The 27,320-nt window shown below is 36.4% G+C and overlaps 1 protein-coding gene across 2 annotated transcripts in view; it reads right to left on the minus strand.

Moving 5' to 3' along the window:
- The window catches only part of LOC110462055 (protein Wnt-9a-like), an 82,070-nt gene that overhangs the window by 17,850 nt on the left and 36,900 nt on the right, over positions 1 to 27,320 (minus strand). For both annotated transcript variants that reach the window (XM_021515838.1, XM_021515847.1), the window contains one exon: positions 7,741 to 8,009. In XM_021515838.1, the coding sequence (XP_021371513.1) occupies positions 7,741 to 8,009 (269 nt within the window). The remainder of the gene's footprint in view (positions 1 to 7,740; positions 8,010 to 27,320) is intronic.

Genomic DNA, 27,320 nt, shown 5'->3' on the forward strand with positions numbered 1-27,320 from the left:
GAGAGATATCAAACAGGCAATATAGTAAAGCTATATTGTGTCGTTGGTATCAGAATAAACAGTTGTTTTAAACAACGCTTAAGGGATACAGCATAACATGAATGAGTATGAAGGGATTGTTTTAACTCATATTTATATTTAATATGCTGTACATCAAACATCAGTCAGGGATTTGAAATTTAACACCCGTGTATGTGACTACTGTATCTTACTGTAAAACAACAACACATTACAGACACGAACAAAAGCACAATAACTAAAGACAACCGGAACGGAGAGATACACCAAAAGGAAAATAAACACATTATAAGCTTCAACAAAACAAAACTGAAAGCAATACCAGAAGCTCCGGATGAGCGAGTAGCTCTTGTACCACATGTGGGCCTCTTTGTTCTAGTACCGTTTGGTTAACTTTGATGTGGTATTTCAACAAATTCGCGAGTTAAAATTTGCGTTTACAGACCAAAAATACATGTTTAGCTGAAAATAGAATATCCGTTATACATAAAGAAGGTTTTGCATTGGTTACAAATAAGAACACTATTTTCTCGAAGTAATACCATACACGAGTATGGGTTTACTTCATTAACTTCAGAACTAATTGATGCCCCTGTCTGTCTAGAGTTTTACAGTGCAGAAGCTTAATATACGATTGAACTATTCTGGGGAACAAACTTCTATGTAACCCTAGCCATCGTAGTTCCACAAGATATCACAGGACAGCAAAGTGTTGAGCGTTAGTTAGCATTAGACATATGCTGGCGTGGATTTCTTCGCCAGTGTTGGTAATACCGTGTCCCCGATAGCACTCCTGATAAAAGGAAGAGACCTATGTATCTCAACCGTGGAACCATGCCTTTTGGTACACGTGTGCAGTAACGTGCATCGTCTCGAATAAGTCATATCTAGTTCACAAGCTTAAAGACAGAGAATGTTCAGTGTTTCTTCATTTAGACAAAACATGCCATTGTAAATATTTGTGTGTGAAATACAGTTAAAAAGAATCCCTATCCCTAAACATACCATTGTAAAAAATTGTATGATAAAGCGTCGAGCAAAAACCCAAAAAAACTCATTAGTTCCAATTGTAGGCGGAAATACGTATTTTTGTTGTTAAAAGAGCTATTCATGCTTGGTAGGTATGTTTGTACAACTGTTGTCTACATGTTCAAGTCTGTAGACACTAATTCCGTACAGATAGCACTGGCTGGACAAAGCACCCAGCTCGCGCTTTAAGCTTCTAAATGAGGTTTAAGCTATGGCAGTTGCTTACATCAGTGATAACGCTTCCCCTTATTTATAATCAGACGTCGTGTATTTTGTAGTTTACCCTGTGTTTATGTGGATTATTACAAGAATATAGGGTTCCTAACTGCATGTCGAAATTTCCAAAGAAGGAAGCCTGTCAAACACATATAAGAATAACTGGCCAGAATTGGTTTTCAACAGAGCAGGTCGGAGTTGTTTGTGAACAGCGGGCGGACGTTTTTTAATATATCTGTAAAGCACATAATAAAAACATTAAAGAACCTGACATTTGAACACTGTCTAAAGGATACAACTCTAACACAAGTCACAGATACTATGATTACGATAATATATACATTTACCTCTAACATAAATTATAGGTATAATGTTGACGTGAGTATATAACATTTACCCTATAGCAAAATCACAATTATAATGTGTAAGTGTTGTTTTATCCCTAAACGCAAGGCGACATTCCGGATGTATCTCGACCAATAGTTCTTTTTAACTGTATTTCACACACAAATATTTAACAAAAACATGGTTTGTGGAAGAAGCTGTGAGCACTGTATAACTCATAGATAACCTTTCCAAGATTTCGGACATGAATAGTCGGAGCTGTTCCGGACCCAAGGAGACGGGAACATCAAAACAACTTTTTGACACTGTCAATGCCGTCAAGAAACTAACGTATTTTTGTGATTAACTTTGAACTCGTTTTATTTATGGGATGCATTTACACGTATAGACGACCATTATAGATAGGGACAGGCAAAGGTTCTCCAAACATGTGTATGCGCGCATTCATGTTTTATAGAAAAAAAATCAGAATCTTGATTTTGTGTCTTTGTATTAGTTATTTCTTGATTGTTATAATGTTTGCAAAACACTTTATATAGGGTAGTATTTTGAAAACCGTGAAGACAAAATCATTTCAGAAAAAAAGTAAAACCACTTTGTTATGAAATATTGCCCTGGTTGAAAGAAGTGTATGTACATTGTCATTGTTGGTTACTATTTTACAGATAATACACATATTTCAACAATTACTCAGCTCTTTCTACCACACTGCGGTTTCCATTGACAGATCCGTACCTGAGGAGGTGGCTAATCTTAGATGCAATACATCACTGCAAGGCAAGCCATACCTGTGGTGTTTATACCTGCGGGATTTACGACAGAATTCAGAACAGAAAGAACGCGATGATCCCTCCTGATTATTTAATCTCAAGATCTAACAGTTTAGTCAAACTTGTGACGCCCATGCTGTGAAAGTAACACGTGATCGTGCCCGGCATAGCTCGATATCACTGTTACACAATCAATGGTTTTGTATCATGTTACAATTCTTAAACTTATACAAACATCTACAAGCGGCCAAAGCACGCACCTGTCAGGAAACGCCATCGATTAAGTTGATTTTAATTGACATTTATTGATTTTGATACACCCTGCGGTAACCCACTTGCAAGGAGATGTAATAGTATGGTATTTGAGTGTGAAATCATTGACATCCGGTATGTATTTGAGATTTTTTCTTTTTTTTTCTTTTACGCTCCGGGTGCGATCGTGTATAACATGTAAGTATGAATAAAGACAGAAAAAAATCATCCTCTTAATATTAAATACTTGTATATATATGATAGATTTCAGACACATGTAACAAACAAGTTATTTAGAAAAAAATAGATATATAACTATTTGTCACATCAATCCCACAATTCATCACCTAACACGTGACTCTTGACTGTTTATACTTCAGTATGTAGTAGGTCACGACAGCGCGATATTTTCTTTGTGACACCATACTCTTTTGTTTCCAATTACTCTATAAAACAAGCTAAGTACTGTGATTGATCAGTTGTACATTGCGGATGTAATTCAGAAATACGCATCATCTGAAATATCGCTATAACGTAGAGCAAATACACTACGCCATCTAAATTATATCTGACATAAAATATAATACACGTTACCATCTAAAAGTAAATCTAACATAAACATTATAAATTATAAAATTGATTTTGACACGAACCATAATACACTATACCAACTGAAACTGTTTCTGACATAAACATGATACATGTACATTTCTCCATTTCGAATTATTTCTGACAACTTGCACTTCACCAACTTATTTCTGACATAAAACATAATACACTACACCATCTAAAGCTATTTTGACATAAACATTTTACATTCCACCATTTCAAAATTATTTCTGACATAAATATTATTTTCTATACCAATCTAAACCATCTACAAATATTTCTTCTTTGAAACATAGTTAATCAAATCACCTTATGTGCTCACAACAACAAAAGAAAAAAGACATAAAACATCATACCATCAAAAACAACTGTTGACATTAAACACATTATACTTCATCGCTAACATTTAAGCTTGGGAAAATATTATTGCAAACAATGAACAATGTCCTTATTTCATTTCTAATTGGTACCCGTTTTCGCGTGTTTTATAATGAAATGAGAATGTGAAAAAACTGCCAAAGATTTAACTTTCGTGAAGGTTTGTTATCACTTAAATGACAATTGATAGTAATGGCAGGTTAAGGATACTATTGTGTGTATGGAATAACGAACCAGTTCGGTAGTAGAGGGTCGTGCCATTATGTAAACACATTGTACCGAAATTTTAAGAGACAGTAGTTTGTGCCAATTTGTGAAGATACAGTTTGATATAATATGTCAGTAGAACCTGGTCGACACGTCATACTTTTTACAATTATTGAATGAGAAGGAAATGTTCACAGATCGAGTGCAAAATCATAAAACCGAGCCGTTCAAAGTCCATTTATCTTAAAGCAACATTTCCACATAATTTATTTCAATCTAGCATTGCCTGATGAGAATAATTGTTATGCCAGTGTGCTAACCGATATCGAGCAGGCTAATTGCGTTTTCCTTTTCCTTGTAGATTTGTTTCACAACGTGATTCTTCTTTAAACATCTATATAGCTTTGAGCGACCCATTTTCCTAACTAATACTGACTTAAATGACGTTTTGATTGCAAATCTTTCCATTGTAAATGCACACTTTCTGAACAAGCATTATGGATTCCTATACATATACCTTACAAATTGTAACATTTTGAACTTATACCTCTCTATTTTGTCTTCATTGACATAGCATAAGGATGTCATGTCATCCTTGCTACCTTTGTTTGTCGTTTTCTGAGATTGCGATCTAAACGCACATGTGGTACTTCTACAACAACGTCATAAAAGGACATGTGATTAAAACGTGAGAACCAATCTGAAGTCTAGGGTTCGAATCCCGGTAAAGCCCGGCTGATGTGTTCCACTCAGTTGATTATATGTTGTCTATTTCCTCTTTGTTATTTGTCTTACAAGTCCCACAGAGTAAGGTTTCTGTCCAGAGATAATTTGTCAAAGCTAAAGTCATGTCAAAAAAACAACAGTCTTCAATAGCTACGGGGACCCTTGACATATTTATCTATTCTAAACAGTGAGCCGAGTCGTCTAGAGAACAAAAGTTAAAAAAAAACCAATCATATTTCAATATTATCAGTCAAAGTACAATTTACATAATATCGCTTGTTTAATACATATAAGCGAGGTATATAAGTGAGGTATTTCAGTGAGGTATATTCTAGCTTGTTTAATACATATAAGTGAGGTATTTCAGTGAGGTATATTCTAGCTTGTTTAATACATACAAGTGAGGTATATAAGTGAGGTATATTCTAGCTTGTATAATACATATAAGTGAGGTATATAAGTGAGGTATTTCAGTGAGGTATATTCTAGCTTGTATAATACATATAAGTGAGGTATATAAGTGAGTTATATTAATGAGGTATATAAGTGAGGTATATAAGTGAGGTATATTAATGAGGTATATAAGTGAGGTATATTAATGAGGTATATTAGTGAGGTATATTCTAGCTTGTTTAATACATATGAGTGAGGTATATAAGTGAGGTATATTCTAGCTTGTATAATACATATAAGTGAGGTTTATCCTAGCTTGTATAACACATATAAGTGAGGTATATAAGTGAGGTATATTAATGAGGTATATAAGTGAGGTATATTAATTAGGTATATAAGTGAGGGATATTAATGGGGTATATAAGTGAGGTATATTAATAAGGTGTAGTAGTGAGGTATATTCTAGCTTGTTTAATACATATAAGTGAGGTATATAAGTGAGGTATATTCTAGCGTTATATATTTTGAATGCGAAATCTACTTGTTGGTTGTTCTGTAGGGTGTGTTATATAAGGTCTGTAGGGTTTGTTATATAAAGTATGGTGATTTTCATTTAATCGGTTAAAATGCCTAAATATCAAGATAAACATTATATCAATGGATCTATTTGATAGTGATTGTAGTACGAACAGGTGTTTTATAGATAGGTATTAGTATAAATACATACTACTCACTTCACAAGATTAAGTAGAAATCGAGACCTTTTGAAGCCTAACTAACTTTCATTGAAGTCAACAGACAAAAACACCCTCTTGAAAGGGAAGTGAACTGCACTTATCAAACTTGAAATACCACAAATCGCCCATGTTTTGTGAACACCAACAAGTAGTGAAGTAGACAATTTGAGTAAACAGTGTTATCACATTCCTATGAGGCCCTTGTCAGAAATAGATCTTGATATTACAACATGTAATATAGCCTCTGGGTCTTCATTTACCTTGATTACAAAACCTCTTGAGAATAAGGTAAAATTTGTTCTCTTAGGCCTTCGGGTAATGCTTTTTTTGTGTGTTAATAAATTAATCTATCATTCTATATATCTATTATATTAATACATGTTCTTATAAAGCATTCAAACTATTTATTTATAAAGTAATACAGAGTTTGCGTTGTAATTCAACATTGAAGGCATAAGATGTATTCCACCTGTAATGATGATGTCTTTCAAAGATCAGTAAACTCAAATCCTCGAAGATTGATTCCTTACTTTTTAAATATTATGTACATCAAGTATTCTTGTATGAATCATATTCTTATTTAATGAAGGCCTACTATTATTTTACCAGTACGACTACGTCAGTTTTTTTATATGTTGTTTAGTCTACTATGATGCTGTTTTACTAGTACTAATATATAAGTTTGACATGTCTCCCAGTTTACCAATAATGGTTGTTTACAATAACAAAAATGTGTATATCATGCTGTTCAGAATACTATTTAGTATAAATTTTTAGTAACTATATACTAAGTACGAAAATGTGTATTTCATGCAGTTCGAACATGTGTATTTCATGCAGTACGAACATGTGTATGTCATGCAGTACGAACATGTGTATTTCATGCAGTACAAACATGTGTATTTCATGCAGTACGAACATGTGTATTTCATGCAGTACGAACATGTGTATTTCATGCAGTACGAACAAGTGTATTTCATGCAGTACGAACATGTGTGTTTCATGCAGTACGAACACGTGTGTTTCATGCAGTACGAACATGTGTGTTTCATGCAGTACGAACATGTATATTTCATGCAGTACGAACAAGTTTATTTCATGCAGTACGAACATGTGTGTTTCATGCAGTACGAACATTTGTATTTCATGATATTAAGATTTCTATTAAGGCGGGTGTTTTTTTTCCTGCACGAATATGTTTGTTTCCAAAAGCCAATCAAAATCTTATTTTACATCAAAACCATTTTCCTACGAGGTACATTTTTAGTAATAAAGACAACGATGATTCCTATTTATTTTGATATTTTCAAGCATATTTACAGACATTTTCTATTGTAGATACATTGTAACCAATCTCATTGAGTATGAGATTTAAACCTGTCAAAACAAGGGTTCTTAGGAATTACCTCGCTCCGGCTTGTACCGTTGATACGTGCATTCAATAAATAAAATAAGTCTCATAGATAGTATAAACAGTGATGGAGCTTAATGCAGCTTCCTAATTCGGGCGCAACCTACACCTTGACTTTCAATTCATTCTTTTTGTGCTGTTTTCGTGTTGCATCTATTTATTTATTTTTCGATAGCGGTATGCATAGAACTTGTACTACTTGATAAAAGGTTATACTGATATCCTTGTTAAAATCAAAATTAGTGAAATTAGCATTAACCACTATTTTTATACGATATAATAGTTAACCCAGTTTGTCAATTAGATTTTAAACTACTTTAAACATTATTATATTTAATACCTATGCATTCTTATTGCTGTTATCAATTCTACAATGTACCATTTAAATATATCACTGATAATCCCACCATGTCCGAAGTAACGTCCTTTAAATATTTTGCACAGTTTTTGAAAGGGATTTTTTTTTTTTAAACCCGCGAAAGCAGCCAGATAACTGATACCCTAGCCAGACTCCACACATATATTACTAACTCCCATCCAGACTCCACACATATATTACTAACTCCCATCGTTAGCGAGATTTATTTTTCATTTGTTTTATAACGAATGTACATCCAGTATTAAAAGCTTATGAACAAGGTATACTTACTCGTATCCCGAGCTTGCTATTATGCTGGTTAATCATGGCCCGGTGGTCTTTGCCCCGCCGTTTGGCCCGCCGAAGGAACCTCCTTGTGAACCGGAAGCCGTACTTGACATTGTCACCACAGCCGCCCCACCGCCACGCCTCCTTGTTCTGAAGACTCTTGGACTCGTCGCATGTGCATCTGTCCAAACGACCACTACTACACGCACGTGCAAATTCGTGCACTAAGCTCGCAGAGGACATCGCGTATAGAAAAGATGTTTCTTTGAAGCCTGAAAATAAAATAATAACCAACATGTTAATACGTCAAAACACCAGGGTATTTTACCACTGTGTGAACACACCATATTAACCAAATGTATTGTCTAAACGTCAGCTTAAAAAAAAACATATTAAACTCAACATTGCAAAATATACCACAATGTAAACATACAAGAAAAAGGATCTACCACAAAGTCAACCCACAATACCAAAATATACTCTAACGTCAAACCCAGAATGTATAATCATGTCAATTTTCAAACCCTTAAAATATCATAACGTTAGCATAAAAAAAATATATAACAGCAGCACAATTCTTTTTTATAAATAATGACACACACACAGCCAAATATACCATTCCGGAAACACATTAAACCAAAATATACCAATACGTCAACTCAAAAACACAAAAAATACCATAAGATCAAAACACAAAAAAAATATACTGTAAGGACAACACACAACCAAATATACCAAAACATCATCACACAATAAAAAAGTGTACAATAACATCACACAATAATCAAAATATCATAACATCACACAATAATCAAAATATCATAACATCACACAATAAACAGAGAATATCATAAAATACACCAACCAAAATATACCATAACATACACAAACCAAAATATACTACAACGTACACAAACCAAAATATACTATAACATACACAAACAAAAATATACCATAACATACACAAACCAAAATATACTACTACAACATACACAAACCAAAATAACCTACAACATACACAAACCAAAATAACCTACAACATACACAAACCAAAATAACCTACAACATACACAAACCAAAATAACCTACAACATACACAAACCAAAATATACAATAACATACACAACCCAAAATATACTACAACATACACAAGCCAAAATATACTACAACATGCACAAACCAAAATATACCATAACATACACAAACCAAAATATACGACAACATACACAAACCAAAATATACCACAACATACACAAACCAAAATATACTACAACATACCCAAACCAAAATATACTACAACATACCCAAACCAAAATATACTACAACATACAATATACCATAACATACACAAACCAAAATAACCTACAACATACACAAACCAAAATATCCTACAACATACACAAACCAAAATAACCTACAACATACACAAACCAAAATATCCTACAACATACACAAACCAAAATAACCTACAACATACACAAACCAAAATATACAATAACATACACAAACCAAAATATACTACTACAACATACACAAACCAAAATATACGATAACATACACAAACCAAAATATACCACAACATACACAAACCAAAATATACTACAACATACACAAGCCAAAATATACTACAACATGCACAAACCAAAATATACCATAACATAGGCAAACCAAAATATACTACAACATACGCAAACCAAAATATACTACAACATACGCAAACCAAAATATACTACAACATACACACACCAAAATATACAATAACATACACAACCCAAAATATACTACAACATACACAAACCAACATATACTACAACATACACAAACCAACATATACTACAACATACACAAACCAAGATATACTACAACATACACAAACCAAAATATACTACAACATACACAAACCAAAATAACCTACAACATACACAAACCAAAATATACTACAACATACACAAACCAAAATATACCATAACATACACAAACAAAAATATACTACAACGTACACAAACCAAAATATACTATAACATACACAAACAAAAATATACCATACCATACACAAACCAAAATATACCATAACATACACAAACCAAAATGTACCATAACATACACAAACCAAAATATACCATAACATACACAAACCAAAATAACCTACAACATACACAAACCAAAATATACTGCAACATACACAAACCAAGATATACTACAACATACACAAACCCCAATATACTACAACATACACAAACCAAAATATCCTACAACATACACAAACCAAAATATACTACAACATACACAAACCAAAATATACCATAACATACACAAACCAAAATATACTACAACGTACACAAACCAAAATATACTATAACATACACAAACAAAAATATACCATAACATACACAAACCAAAATATACCATAACATACACAAGCCAAAATATACTACAACATACCCAAACCAAAATATACCACAACATACACAAACCAAAATATCCCATAACATACACAAACCAAAATGTACCATAACATACACAAACCAAAATGTACCATAACATACACAAACCAAAATGTACCATAACATACACAAACCAAAATTTACCATAACATACACAAACCAAATTATACTACAACATACACAAATTAAAATATATCATAACATACACAAACCAAAATATTCTACAACATACACAAACCAAAATATCCCATAACATACACAAACCAAAATGTACCATAACATACACAAACCAAATTATACTACAACATACACAAATTAAAATATACCACAACATACACAAACCAAAATATACGATAACATACACAAACCAAAATATACTACAACATACACAAACCAAAATATACTACAACATACACAAATTAAAATATACCATAACATACACAAACCAAAATATACTACAACATACACAAACCAAAATATACCATAACATACACAAACCAAAATATACCATAACATACACAAACCAAAATATACCATAACATACACAAACCAAAATATACCATAACATACACAAACCAAAATATACCATAACATACACAAACCAAAATATACCATAACATACACAAACCAAAATATACCATAACATACACAAACCAAAATATACCATAACATACACAAACCAAAATATACCATAACATTCACAAACCAAAATATACCATAACATACACAAACCAAAATATACCATAACATCACACAATTAACAAATATACCATAACATCAGCACACACAAAACAAATATACCATAACATCAGCATACAAAAACAAAATATACTACAAAGTCGCCACAATAGTCAAAATCAAACACATATCTGAAAAAATGCAACAAGGGAAAACGAGGAAACAAGAAAAATGGCAACATAATATGTTTACAATAATTGGAAGCGAAACAACAATATTCATACACAATAGTGATAACTGTCCGCCCAAACCCTTCTGTTGTCTGTATAACGGCTAGGTGCCAGGATGTACACTTACGGCGGGCTGCATGTCCAACCAAACACAAACATTTTTGTGTAACATATGGATGAAATAGCACCGCCCTGAATTAGATAGACTGGCTACCAGTCCCTAAGGTTTTAAAGAAGAATTTCTCAATTGCATTTTACTACTAGTTAATCTCCCCTTTATTTAGAACTTAGAATCAGACAGCCAAATGATCAAAATTATTAGAGTTAATTTTTTTATCTTAATAATTCAATATTCTAGAGACGTTTTCCAGTCTATGATTGTGGAAATGTATTCCCAATGATACTGGGTTTATCAGTTTAGAAAGCATCTCTATTTTGCAGTCAAACCTTTCCATTTTGAGCGAAACCTGTTCAATGATCCTTTGTCCTTTGTGCTAGTTAGTGTTAAATTGCGAATGGCACTAACCTTGACTACTTAATTAATGCTTGCTGAAACTGTGTCGTATAAATCGGACATCTTTTTACAATAGACACAATGATGGGGCTAAAACATATGTAGAAATGCTTTAAATCGCTTATGTTCCTATCCATCGCTGGTTATATTTTTCAATTATACTTTCATTATACAAAAATTCTTTTACACAATTCTCAAATTTTATTTTGTTTCTTCAATTTTCTAAATTGAAAACAAATAATTTAACTGATTGTCTAATTCTCTTTTTGCATTTATAATATCAAATGTGGTTCTTTGATATTGTTATTGGTCTGAAATAAAGCATATGAGGTTTCGTTATATTTGTATGTTTTGTTCGGAGACGACTCGGAAAGCTTATCAAAATGGAAAGAAATTGCTGGCGATCGGTTTGGGACTAGACGTAATTCATTTACACCCTTCGAACTTGTTTGGGGTACAATAAGGATGTATGTTGTAAATCTGTATGATAACAAAATACAATTTAAGTGAAAATCGTAAAATATGACTAAGAATCATATGTCGCCCGTCTCTAGAAGATATAATTACTCAGCTATATACGATATATAGGTTATGAACTAAAACCCATACATGTATCTTGTGTCTACAACTTTATCTGTTCCTGTACAGTGCACCAATCGTGCACTTCACAAACTGATCACATACGACCGCCAACGCGATTTTTTAAACAAAATATTTTCCCAGACGAGGGTTTTTATATACACAGATGTACCACGTAGCAAGTTTTTTTTACATTTTTATTATAAATGTCCTTGTCACACTACAAGTAAAACCTCATCAATGAGGCGTTATAGCTCAATGCGTGGCCTGTTGACGCGAGAGGAGCGCAGTGTTGCTGCTGCTTTATTGGTATTTTAGTGGGAGTGTAAGGAAGGTAGCCATTCTGTAAGGCAGACAAAGCAACCGTCAAAATCCTCATACGCCAGACAAATCACATGTAAAATATCCCCTGTGACTCTGGTGGTCCACACAACAAAATCATTTAAAGTAATCGTTTAGCAATTAGGGCCATCCGCACTTCTTTACCCTCGCGTAGGTAGATCATTTCTTCAACAATCATCCGTCAATTTCAAAAGGCGTATGAATACACCGGTATCTGTCATGGCGGACCAACAATAGATTCCACTTCAATCAGATATCCAGGTGTTTCGCTTGGTATGTAGTGTACTGAGGCGTGCACATCTTTCGTTCACTGTATTTAGTTAGTTTTCACAACTGAACATACTTTGGGATTTTCTACACGCCATTTAGCAAATGAACGCCCATCTCCTTTGTATAAAAAGCGGATTGAACGCGGCGTATCAATTGTCATTTACGAGATTGGACATATTAAAGTAACATCTATATGTGCTGGTAGAAATGTTAAATGAAGCCTTTAGTACGTTAGCGTCGCACACCTTAACATATGTATGACTTGATAGAGTCGCCACAATCTGCCATTGAACACACAGAAAGTCCTGGAAGGTTGACAACAAACCTCTAATACCTCGCGTTAGTCGTGCCAAATAAACGACTCGTTGTTGTTTTCTAGAAAACCAGCTTCCGCTGAAAACGTAAACGAGCCGTTTTGATATTCTCTAAAATATTTTCATATACAGTTGATAAAATTAGAAATAAGACTACAGTGCAATTTTCAATCTTTACAATAATCCATTTTTGTAACATGCTAATAATTTAAAATGGTGTATAGATGATTTCGAAACAACATTAAGAAACTTAAATAGGTCAATTTGAAATTTTAAAAAACTCGATATAACAAAAGAACGATAGAACTGAGACGACATCAAACCTAACAGGAGTAAACTACTATCTCAAAAACTAAAAGGAGGCGAAATTAGGTCAAAACATATACTAATATCTTTACTAGGGCAGATAAATCGCAAAGTATGTCATACATTTTATTACTCATATTCTGTTACTTATCCGGAGGGAGAAACAATAAGGCAATACAAACAGCAAACAAATGAAAATTGTCCATAAAATCAAAAAATTACAAACAAACAAAATTAGAACCGAAATAGTATTTTTAAGATCACGCTAAGAAAATGTTCGATTTTAGGTCATGCTTCACCGATGATACTTTAAACCAAATACACATGTAGCCGATAGATCAAGGAGATAGATGGACATTAATTCCACACTGTATATTGCTGTTACATCTATAGGTATCTCAGATATCGTATAATGGCTCGGCTCCGACCCTATGTTTCCTTCTTCCTGTTTAAATATTGATTTTAAACTATTGAAAACTATTTAAATCATTAGTCGTTTAATTCGTCGTTGACGAAATTATATTAATGTTAGTTGCACTAAAGATATAGCTTGTGTTTGATTTTAAGCTTGAGTTAATAAATAAGTTCTTTTCGTTTCATTTTTCAATGACCATTAAAAACATGTCATGCTTACAGAGTGTAAAATGTACTTTTTGAGACCTAAATTACGCAATGGGTTATCTAAAACACTGAGAAGGTACCGACAACGACGACAGACCTGTATAGGCCCACCTACCTCAGCTTGGCGTTTGGAAACAAGGTGATGACAAGAGTAATTGAGGAGATAGCGTGAATATATCAATTCCTATTGCTCATTGTTGCCAGCACGTTTAGTGTAAATGACAGATGGAGTCTGGAATGCATGTTCCGGAACCCCGTACACTATAACTCGGACGGTGATGCTGGGTCGCGATAATAATTGTTTCAGTATTTTGTGTTCTGTTCTTCTCCTTTTGTTTGTTTGTCGCTGGTTTCATACTTCACGATGTACGACTTACACTATTATCTCATTCTCGAGGTGTCAACAAAGGAGAAAGTGACACCGCCATCAATCGCGGTCTATAAGCGACCTTATCTGGACATGAGATAACAAATAAACAGGTAGGATACCCATATAAGCTTTTAATCATGGTTGGGTGGCAGGGGACATCACTCCGCCGTCCTGTTTGCGTATGGGTACCCAGTTGATGTAAACATCCAGTAAGTTATGTCATCCGGAGATAAAGGTCACCTGTCCTGGGTATGGGAATCACTCCTAGCGGATACCAGTTGTCACTCTGTCAAATCAGTCGACATTAAGTCTTTTATTTCCCAAAAAATACACGATCATTTAGATTTTCCATTTCTGTAGTAATTTACTTCGCAAGTTATGCATAGTACCCCCACATACGTGCTTGTTCTGTTTATGAGCTTCCAATAAAGTTATTGATGATGGGGGGGGGGGGGGGGGGGGGGGNTGCCTTGCGTGCCATATAGAGAAATGATTATGAAAACGGAAAATACAGACATTAAATAATATAATCATAACTCAGTTGTTAAATTGTATTAAAAGTAAAAGTATATACTAGCGATATTTTCAATTCGCCCAAAATAACATGCTTGTAAAGAGCTAAATTAATAGAGATACGAACGACGATGAATTTCACAGTGGCAAAAGATTCACTCCGTTGGCTCTTCTGAACCATGTGCACTGACTTACTAATGAATGAATGCAACACGAAAGTCGTCGGAATATGAAAGCTGTGACCTAGAACATACACCCTAACGAAAACAACAACAAATTGATGTCATCAATGTATTATAGTCAATGCCAAAAGAACATGTATCTCTGACACAAATGAATACCGATTCCTGTCATACATATGGAACATTTTTGAGAGAAGGGTAGAGGGGTTGGGGCATTTCAGAGGATAAGGAAGGGACAGAAACATCTCTGTTATTTATGGGGGGAGGAGGGGGAGGGGCATCATCAGTGAAATACACGACAGGTATAGTAGTAGTGTGAATATCTCACATAGAAATGAAGGGCACGTCAAAAGTGTTCGGCAGGACAATGACGACCTCAGGGAGAGCTATAATTCTGTCAACAATTTCATAGCCACATTTTCGAATGATTCTAAGCGACAGCTACGGATATATTTCTAGATCTATTTTCGTATCCTGCAAGTGTATATTGGTAGTTTGGTACGTCAAGACAACACAGAAAGGGGTTCCAGTACTATGCGTCAGCATCGGCCGAATGACGCATGTCAGTGGGTTTTATATTCTACAGACATCGGTTCAGTTAATCATCTTTTTGCGAGAATGATATTTACGCCTTTGAAAAAACGCTTATTCCAGTTTATCGCTGGTATTTATGTGTATAATAGACATGTTTAACACAGGAGAATATAGAGATCAATTCTCAACCTTAGAAGTCCATTATAATTGGGATCAATTGGCTCTAGATGACAAACATTTTCCTTGCCTTGAAATTATATTCCAAACGATGAAACGGTGATATGAACAAAATGTGTATGGTCAAAACGTTAATACCAAGGGACAATTTGAAACTTTTAATCAACAGAACATTCCGAAACGAAAACAAGAAAACACGGTGAATCCGACAAATAACACCAAAGAGCAACAGTTTATTATACAATTATGGACTTTTGTGCTGGTGAATATGATGTGATATGAACCTGAAAGAGTTATATTGACTGAGGCGAAGCCGAGGTCAATATCACTCTTTCAGGTTCATATCACATCATATTTACCAGCACAAAAGTCCATAACTGTTTTATTATATGCCTCAAAAATAAAATAAAACAAAACTAAAGGTTCTGATTTTTGTACGCAAGCCTCTGTGTAAGATTTAGACAGGCTTGAATCAACAGTTCAGCATCGTAGCTTTCGAAGACATCGTCTAGGTTCTTTTTCCTTAAGATAAGCATGGAGGACATGCACTGAGTGTTCAATGGCCTTTTTATGTTAACAGCATCTTTATCCTTGAACAGTTTTGGTAATTTTCTGATGTAACGGAGGAGAAACGTTGTACCCCCTGACTAACCTACAGCCTCACTAACGTAAAACTGAGTATGTTGTATCGCCTGACTAACCTACAGTCTCACTAACGTAAAACTGAGTATGTTGTATACCCTGACTAACCTACAGCCTCATTGACGTAACAGAGAGTATGTTGTATACCCTGACTAACCTACAGCCTCACTAACGTAAAGCTGAGTATGTTGTATCGCCTGACTAACCTACAGTCTCACTAACGTAAAACTGAGAATGTTGTATCCCCTGACTAACCTACAGCCACACTAACGTAAAACTGAGTATGTTGTACCTCCTGACTAACCTACAGCCTCACTAACAGTATGTTGTATACCCTGACTAACCTACAGCCCCACTAACGTAAAACTGAGTATGATGTATCCCCTGACTAACCTACAGCCTAACTAACGTAAAACTGACTATGGTGTATTCCCTGAATAATCTACAGCCCCACTAACGTAAAACTGAGTATGGTGTATTCCCTGACTAACCTACAGCCTAACTAACGTAAAACTGAGTATGGTGTATTCCCTGAATAATCTACAGCCTCACTAACGTAAAACTGAGTATGGTGTATTCCCTGACTAACCTACAGCCTCACTTACGTAAAACTGAGTATGTTGTATCCCCTGACTAACCTACAGCCTCATTGACGTAACACAGAGTATGTTGAATCCCCTGACTAACATACAGTCTCATTAACGTAAAACTGAGTATGTTGTACCCCCTGACTAACCTACAGTCTCACTAACGTAAAACAGAGTATGTTGTATCCCCTGACTAACCTACAGCCTCGCTAACGTAAAACTTAGTATGTTATATCCCCTAACTATCTTATTATGCCGTATCCCCTGACTAACCTACAGCCTCCCTAACGTAAAACTGAGTATGGTGTATCCCCTGCCTAACCTACAGCCTCACTAACGTAAAAATGAGTATGTTGTATCCCATGACTAACCTACAGCCTCACTAACGTAAACCTGAGTATGTTGTTTCCGCTGACTAACCTACAGCCACACTAACGTAAAACTGAGTATGGTGTATTCCCTGATTAGCCTACAGCCTCACAAACGTAAAACTGAGGATGTTGTATCCCCTGACTAACCTACAGCCTCGCTAACGTAAAACTTAGTATGTTGTATCCCCTAACTATCTTACAGCCTCACAAACGTAAAACTGAGTATGTTGTACCCCCTGACTAACCTACAGTCTCACTAACGTAAAACAGAGTATGATGTATCCCCTGACTAACCTACAGCCTCGCTAACGTAAAACTTAGTATGTTATATCCCCTAACTATCTTATTATGCCGTATCCCCTGACTAACCTACAGCCTCACTGACGTAAAACTGAGTATGTTGTATCCCCTACAGCCTCACTAACGTAAAACTGAGAATGGTGAATTCCCTGACTAACCTACAGCCTCACTAAGGTAAAACTGAGTAGGGGGTATTCCCTGACTAGCCTACAGCCTCACAAACCTAAAACTGAGTATGTTGTATCCCCTGAATAACCTACAGCCTCACTAACGTAAAACTCAGTATGTTGTACCCCCTGACTAACCTACAGCCCCACTAACGTAAAACTGAGTATGGTGTATCCCCTGCCTAACCTACAGCCTCACTAACGTAAAACTCAGTATGTTGTACCCCCTGACTAACCTACAGCCTCACTAGCGTAAAACTGAGTATGTTGTTTCCGCTGACTAACCTATAGCCTCACTAACGTAAAACTGAGTATGCCGTATCCCCTGACTAACCTACAGCCTCCCTAACGTAAAAATGAGTATGTTGTATCCCATGACTAACCTACAGCCTCACTAACGTAAAGCTGAGTATGGTGTATTCCCTGACTAGCCTACATCCTCACAAACGTAAAACTGAGTATGTTGTACCCCCTGACTAGCCTACAGCCTCACTAACGTAAAACTGAGGATGGTGAATTCCCTGACTAACCTACAGCCTCACTAACGATGCCGTATCCCCTGACTAACCTACAGCCTCCCTAACGTAAAAATGAGTATGTTGTATCCCATGACTAACCTACAGCCTCACTAACGTAAACCTGAGTATGTTGTATCCCCTGACTAACCGACAGCCTCACTAACGTAAAACTGAGTACGTTGTACCCCCTGACTAACCTACAGCCCCACTAACGTAAAACTGAGTATGGTGTATTCACTGACTAACCTACAGCCTCACTAACATAAAACTGAGTATGATGTATCCCCTGACTATCCCACAGCCTCACTAACGTAAAACTGAGTACGTTGTACCCCCTGACTAACCTACAGCCTAACTAACGTAAAACTGAGGATGTTGTATCGCCTGACTAACCTACAGTCTCACTAACGTAAAACAGAGTATGTTGTATCCCCTAACTAACTTACAGACTCATTGACGTAACACAGAGTATGTTGTATCCCCTGACTAACCTACAGCCTCATTGACCTAAAACTGAGTATGTTGTATCACCTGACTAACCTACAGCCTCACTAACGGAAAACTGAGTATGTTGTATCCCCTGACTAACCGACAGCCTCACTAACGTAAAACTGAGCATGGTGTATTCCCTGACTAGCCTACAGCCTCTCTAACGTAAAACTGAGTATGTTGTATCCACTAACCTACAGCCTCACTAACGTAAAGCTGAGTATGGTGTATTCCCTGACTAGCCTACAGCCCCACAAACGTAAAACTGAGTATGTTGTATCCCTTGACTAACCTACAGCCTCACTAACGTAAAGCTGAGTATGGTGTATTCCCTGACTAGCCTACATCCTCACAAACGTAAAACTGAGTATGTTGTACCCCCTGACTAGCCTACAGCCTCACTAACGTAAAACTGAGGATGGTGAATTCCCTGACTAACCTACAGCCTCACTAACTTAAAACTGAGTATGTTGTACCCCCTGACTAGCCTACAGCCTCACTAACGTAAAACTGAGAATGTTGTATCCCCTGACTAACCTACAGCCTCGCTAACGTAAAACTTAGTATGTTATATCCCCTAACTATCTTATTATGCCGTATCCCCTGACTAACCTACAGCCTCACTTACGTAAAACTGAGTATGTTGTATCCCCTACAGCCTCACTAACGTAAAACTGAGAATGGTGAATTCCCTGACTAACCTACAGCCTCACTTACGTAAAACTGAGTATGTTGTATCCCCTGACTACCCTACAGCCTCACTAACGAAAAACTGAGTATGATGTATCCCCTGACTATCCCACAGCCTCACTAACGTAAAACAGAGTACGTTGTATCCCCTGACTAACCTACAGCCTCGCTAACGTAAAACTTAGTATGTTATATCCCCTAACTATCTTATTATGCCGTATCCCCTGACTAACCTACAGCCTCATTGACATAACACAGAGTATGTTGAATCCCCTGACTAACATACAGTCTCATTAACGTAAACTGAGTATGTTGTACCCCCTGACTAACCTACAGCCCCACTAACGTAAAACTGAGTATGGTGTATTCACTGACTAACCTACAGCCTCACTAACATAAAACTGAGTATGATGTATCCCCTGACTAACCCACAGCCTCACTAACGTAAAACAGAGTACGTTGTATCCCCTGACTAACCTACAGCCTCACTTACGTAAAACTGAGTATGTTGTATCCCCTGAATAACCTACAGCCTCACTAACGTAAAACAGAGTATGGTGTATTCCACTAACGTAAAACTGAGTATGGTGTATCCCCTGACTAACCTACAGCCTCACTAACGTAAAACTGAGTATGTTGTTTCCGCTGACTAACCTACAGCCTCACTAACGTAAAACTGAGTATGGTGTATTCCCTGACTAGCCTACAGCCTCACAAACGTAAAACTGAGTATGTTGTATCCCCTGACTAACCTACAGCCTCGCTAACGTAAAACTTAGTATGTTGTATCCCCTAACTATCTTATAGCCTCACTAACGTTGTACCCCCTGACTAACCTACAGCCTCACTAACGTAAAACTGAGTATGGTGTATTCCCTGACTAGCCTACAGCCCCACAAACGTAAAACTGAGTATGTTGTATCCCCTGACTAACCTACAGCCTCGCTAACGTAAAACTTAGTATGTTGTATCCCCTAACTATCTTATAGCCTCACTAACGTAAAACTGAGTATGTTGTATTTCCTGACTAACCTACAGCCTCACTAAGGTAAAACTGAGTATGCCGTATCCCCTAACTAACTTACAGCCTCATTGACGTAAAACTGAGTATGTTGTATCACCTGACTAACCCACAGCCTCACTAACGTAAAGCTGAGTATGTTGTATACCCTGACTAACCTACAGCCTCTCTAACGTAAAACTGAGTATGCCGTATCCCCTGACTAACCTACAACCTCACTAACGTAAAACTGAGAATGTTGTATCACCTGACTAATCACTAACGTAAAACTGAGTATGGTGTACTCCCTGACTAACCTACAGCCTCTCTAACGTAAAACTGAGTATGATGTATCCCCTGACTAACCCACAGCCTCACTTACGTTAAACTGCTTACAGCCTCACAAACGTAAAACTGAGTATGTTGTATTTCCTGACTACCCTTCAGCCTCACGAAGGTAAAACTGAGTATGCCGTATCCCCTAACTAACTTACAGCCTCATTGACGTAGAACTGAGTATGTTGTATCACCTGACTAACCTACAGCCTCACTAGCGTAAAACTGAGTATGTTGTATCACCTGACTTACCTACAGTCTCACTAACGTAAAACTGAGTATGTTGTATCACCTGACTAACCCACAGCCTCACTTACGTTAAACTGAGTATGTTGTCAAAGGGGCATTGATCGCTTTACTTGTAATATTACAAGTAAAGCGATCCATGCACCTGTGTATGTTGTATTCCCTGACTAACCTAAAGCCTCACTGACCCCCGAGTCCGCAATGACAAACTGGTCTGTCAGGCCTGAACTATATAGGGAGGAGGTGCATTCTCTCGGAGATGGAACCCGATAACAGTCTGTGTTCATCAAAGCTGGTATGTTTCGTGTTCTTTATCTCGGGGGAGATCCGAACTACAGTCCATCTTTAAAACGTTTATACCGTGTTGTCTATCTGTATGTGCCATTCAAACGTCTATACGACACCTACGTTCAGGAAATCGAGGAGGCGGACAGTAACACAAGGGACATCCAATAGAATACTACCTCGTGCTAGTTTATGTCTGCTTTTGTTTTTATTTGCACTACTCTTCATTCTATTCATATGATATTGGCGATATCAAGAAGAAGCATAAAAATATCAAGAAAATAACACTATAACGAATAATATGTTATTACCAAAACCACTTGAATACATGCAACACTGAAATGGTATGAAAGGCACAATAAAGACACAACCTGATGATATTAGGCAAGATAACTGGAAGTCAGTAATACAGTATAGAGCAAATACAGGAAACACAGTACAGAAATATACAAACAAGATGTTACCCTGATCTCAGGAATACAATGGAGAAATAAACAAACAAAATAATACCCTGATCTCAGGAATACAATGGAGAAATAAACATACAAAATAATACCCTGATCTCAGGAATACAGCAGATAAAAAAACAAGATCTTACTCTGATCTCACGAAATACAATGGAGAAATGCACAAACAAGATATTACCCTCATCTCAGAAATACAGCAGAGAGAAAAAACAGGATCTTACCCTGATCTCAGCAAATTCATTGGAGAAATAAACAATCAAGATCTTACTCTGATCTCAGGAAATACAATGGAGAAATGCAAAAACAATATGTCACCCTGATCTCAGAAATACAGTAGAGAAAAACACCAAGATCCTACCCTGATCTCAGAAAATTCGTTGGAGAAATAAACAAATAAGATCTTATTCTGATCTCAGGAAATACAATGGAGAAATGCACAAACAATATATCACCCTGATCTCAGAAATACAGCAGAGAAAAACACCAAGATCTTACCCTGATCTCAGCAAATTCGGTAGGGGTTTCAGATCGGTGTCGATGTTTTCAATATTAACCAAGGCTTAAGTACAACAGCATCATTTTTAGTCGCCTTTTAGAATCATGTTTCCTTCAATGTTGCAAGGAGTTGACTATAAGACCATTTGTGTTTACTCTCTGTAAGAAAATACCCTCCCTTTTTCTGTTTACATGAACTATCTCGGTATAGGCTCGGCTCACGTGCTTATGTTCGGATCGCAGTCAGTACCCAGATCGGTAACTGATGTTTACCCTCCTTATCTCGACAACACACATACAAGCGATTCATAGCCTGTCGTAACGATCTGGCGGCCGATCTTTATCTGGATAAAGACCTATAGGTACAATACGTCTATATAACGGTCAGCTTATCATCACTTCCGCATTGAGTTTTACTTTCAACACCCAAAACGATGATGTATTATGTCTGATTTTTGTTTTACAATATTTTCACTAACAAAAGCTGGTATCAGAGGATAACACTCACGTGCATTCACACGTACTTCCTCATTTCAAAAATCAAGACCATGACCTTATCATAGTTGACTTTATATATACTAGATATTAAAGCTGACTAACAACCATCACAAATGCGATAAAGTAAGATAAGTGGAACACTTTTTCCTAGCTAAGCATACTTAAACATTTTAACTGATCATGAGTTGAAAGAGGATATATTCCCTATGGAATATTGTCTCGGTCGAATGGTAAGCACGCTTTGTTTAATAACCCTACCTATTGTTATATAATCGTATCTTTTACGACAATGACATTTACGACAACGTGTGCCGTAAAGCTATCTCTATTTATGCACATCAGTTGTTTCTTATTCGAGGTTTAATAATGATACTGCGAACCCACAAATGTACAATTATTGAAAATGGTATATCATGCTAACATGTCAAGGTTAAGAAATGTCGGCGTTGTTTTAGTGAATCGGACATCAGTGAAAATCACCGTCACTTGACACTAGTTGTTGCACAAATGCAAAATCTGAAACAACAAACTAAATTGAGATTGATTGAGAAGCTGATGTAAGTTTCTTTATACAGAAAACATTTTGATTAAATATTGTGTCTGCTATCAGATCTGTTAATCTACCGGAGCATAAATTTGTTTAATATTAATGTATGATTAAAACAAATACGTCAAATGTTGTATATCCATATGATATAGAATCGTGTTTTTGACGTGAACTGTTTTCCATTTAAGAAATGTTCTTCTGTGGGGTACATAATACAGTTTCGGATGCCTTTATATAAAACGCTAAAAACTTCAACAGATAATTATACACAGTTAAAGCACGGGCCTATTTTAACTGTAACTACCAAAACTTATCAAGAGCTATTATTTTCCCTTTGAAAATATCATCAGCGCTGCTGTCGGTCATTTCCGTGAGGATGTTACGGAAACTACCGAGGGAGTTAGTCTGTACCCATGAAAACTCAACTGGGAGATAGTCTGCATGGACGTTTTAGGCGGATTAAGGTAAAAACGGGGATATAGCCGATCTAACGAACTACTTCATATAGAGTAAAAAAGTAAAGATGTATTTATATGTATGAAAGTATTGGTTGTATTCCAATAAATATAATTAACGTCTTTAGATTTAAAGGAAAGCACTTCAGATATTGTAAACAAAATTCTCGTATTTATTTTTCGAAACAAAATAAAGCTTGAGCTTGTATTTGGCTAATGAAGTATGTTATAGCTCGTAAAGGGTTGTGTATCGGCGACGTCAGACCTGCCCAGCTGTCTGTACTGTCACGGGTGACGAAGTGAAAGTGTCTTATTGTCCTCGACTTAGTGAGCAAAAACAGTGACATTACAAATTTCCCTAATTACTAAAGCCCCGGGAGGCTACGGTACAACAGTATGTAAACAATGTCTGTTAGACTACGACAGACACATACATCTATCCTCTTCCCAGTACCACTAACAGTCGGTAAGCATTGAAAACAATGTAATATAAAGGTTTTTGTACATTTTTCTCATTCAGCAGCGCGAACCCTTTTTGGTATATCGGAACCCTATACTCTATGTTAAGGAAACTAAACGTGACATGTAGCACCAATTAGCCTACAATACCGTCAGTGTGTGTTACGGTACACTCCTACAGGTCTTCTTTATTATGTGTAGCTCTGTATGACCTTGTTGTATTGACAATTTTAATTCAAATAAGTTATTAAACAAATGGTGATAAAGCCAGGTTTCGATGTGTACGCAGAATGTCTCTAACACTTTAAGCAAAAACGCTGTCGTACGTCTAAGTAGTCTATTTAATGATCTTATAGTATACTCATAAAATAATTTCTTTATCTTATTGTTTTCAGAACACAAATCACTACCTTATATCATCAACAAAAGTTTGTTGTTGCTTTCACAAAGAACAAAAAGATCGCGATAGATGTTTATCCTTTGATCATCGAGTCTTTAGTGTCGTTAATGTACATACTGTTTAGTTGTACACGTATCTAGCATATAGTTTACTATACATAGAAAATATGTATTAAACTTTCACCACTAAAAGATAAGAAATGATCAACGAGATATACGAGATTATATTGTCCAATCAGAACGGTACTTTCTATTCACTACGTAGATTTTCAGTTCAAATTAAGATGTGTCGCTATATTTTTGTAACATGCAGGAAGGTATTAACATAAATACACAATTAACATCAGTTTTGTTTGGGAACATTAACAGATGACAGCTGGGGTAGTTCCAATTCAAAATGACGCTAGAGATGCCTTGTTGTCAAGCTTGACGTCAATATAACCTGGCGTCAAATATTGCGCTACTAATTCCTGCACTTTTTTGATTTAGCAATAATGCTTTTTCCCCTTGAAAACTTTTCTCCCTTGTATGGCAGAATATACCGATATTATTCTTTCGAGCTGAGCATTCGTGAACAATATCGGTATTCTGCCATACGAGTGAGAAAAGTTTTCAACGGGACGCTCTATATATCAATGGTGAGAAGTTGAATATGCTTCCTGGCCTGTTACACGACGTTGTCAGATTTACAGACTTATCATGTAACGTGTACCTCTATGTGAGAGCTTACTCTACCGTCGCCCGTGTTATCCCCAATAAGGCACTAGGATCAGTGTAATAGACGCTATATTCACTCCTGAGGCTATCACAGACTTATCGGAGCAGAGCTACACTATCGATAGCCGTGGACAGAGGGTTCGTCAGCAACCGGCAGCCCTGATAAATGGGTGGTAGTGATTTAGGGGGTGCCGGGTGGCCGTCGGTATGGGACAGAGTAATCCCACGATAGCCGTCACAATACCCTGGTAATACCTCGCTATGTACATTGATATCGTGACGAAGAGCCCAATACATCACCCGGTAATGGTGTATTACCCAATACCAGACAAAAAGGGCACCACAAAAATGGCAATTTGCGTGTGAAGTGTCACCAAACAAAATGGCCGGAGTTTTCCTCCATTACCGATCTATTTATCGCGGCGTGTGTGTGGGGGGCTGTTTTAACACACTCTTCTCTCCAATGTTAATTTATGGGGCTAGAAATACTTAATTAATCCAATAAATTCTGGAATAGACTATAAAGTGAAGGAGTCAAAATCAAATGAAATTCCATTGAATAGAAATTGAACTTACAACAGAAATGTGTCTGGCGGTTTGCATAGTAAGTCCTACCATTCATCACATTCAGCCTATAGAGGACGCACTCAACTTGTATCACAGGCCCTGCCAATCACTACTAGTCACTCCCGTTGATCCTCCCTCACCCCGGGGGCTTCGAGGGTCTCACCACAGTTACCGGCGAGTACTCCGCGCCACTTCTGAGGTTCGGATAGTACAATGTACGATGGTTAACTTATGACCAGAAAAAGTACAAAGTATCGAAAAGTATCGCCACTGCCACGTAGAACTGTGACGTCATTTAGTTAGGGCTCGTAGGTCTAAACACACAAATGTTATCATGTGCGATTCAACTTCTCGTGTTGTATTTCTTTGTCTCTTGCCCTTTTTAAGAACTGTGGCGATTTTCAACAAAAATTTAGGAGATAATCCGACTGTATTTTGACATTTGCGGCAGTTTATCGTGATTATATTTTCGCAAATTGAGTTTTGTCGCCAGTAGAACGGATATTTGCGACAGTATAATCACAATATACCGCCGCAGATTTCAAAATAGGGTAAGGTTATTCTCATTCTAATTCGTATAAGCCAAAACCACCAAAAGAAACGACGATTTGAGATAGTTTTAGGTGTTTTCTTTCAATTCTAGGTCACTCTGCCGTGGATTGTTGACGTCATAGATATTCAAAGTTAGACGGAATTACGTTGACCATTCGGAGTCACGCTATTGTTTGTGACGTCATGAATAATCACTTTCATGACGTGTCAGGCTCAGTCGGTGTTATTGACGTCGTGAACAATCGCCATCCGGGCTTCAAATAAGGATAGAACGGCGTTTTTTTAAATTTCCATGCCGGTATGAACGCAAATCGGTTACATCCATATATTTATATTTGTTTCTATAGAACAATTGTTTAATTTTATTTATTTTTGCTTAAATAATTATTTTTAACTGCGTTTTGTATATGCGTCGTCCTTTAAAACGACATTGACGGAACAGCCCTATTTAACAAAAATTGGCGCCAATAATCAACCGAGTCATGCATTTGAGCGTTTGACTCAGAGGCATTCTCCCTGTTATCCGAAGCGAAGCGACAAGACCCTCATTGAACATGGTAAGTATATGACGTCAGAAGTAAACCACTTATTAAGTCACGAGATCTTTTGCTTTCGTGCTCAAATCATATAGTGAGTTACAGCGCAAATGTAAATATAAACAAGTGGGAAATTTGCGTATGGTATACCTTGATAATACTGTCGCAAATTATTTTGATTGACCA

Source organism: Mizuhopecten yessoensis, unplaced genomic scaffold, assembly GCF_002113885.1.
Source record: "Mizuhopecten yessoensis strain PY_sf001 unplaced genomic scaffold, ASM211388v2 scaffold1419, whole genome shotgun sequence".
Lineage (NCBI taxonomy): Eukaryota > Metazoa > Mollusca > Bivalvia > Pectinida > Pectinidae > Mizuhopecten > Mizuhopecten yessoensis.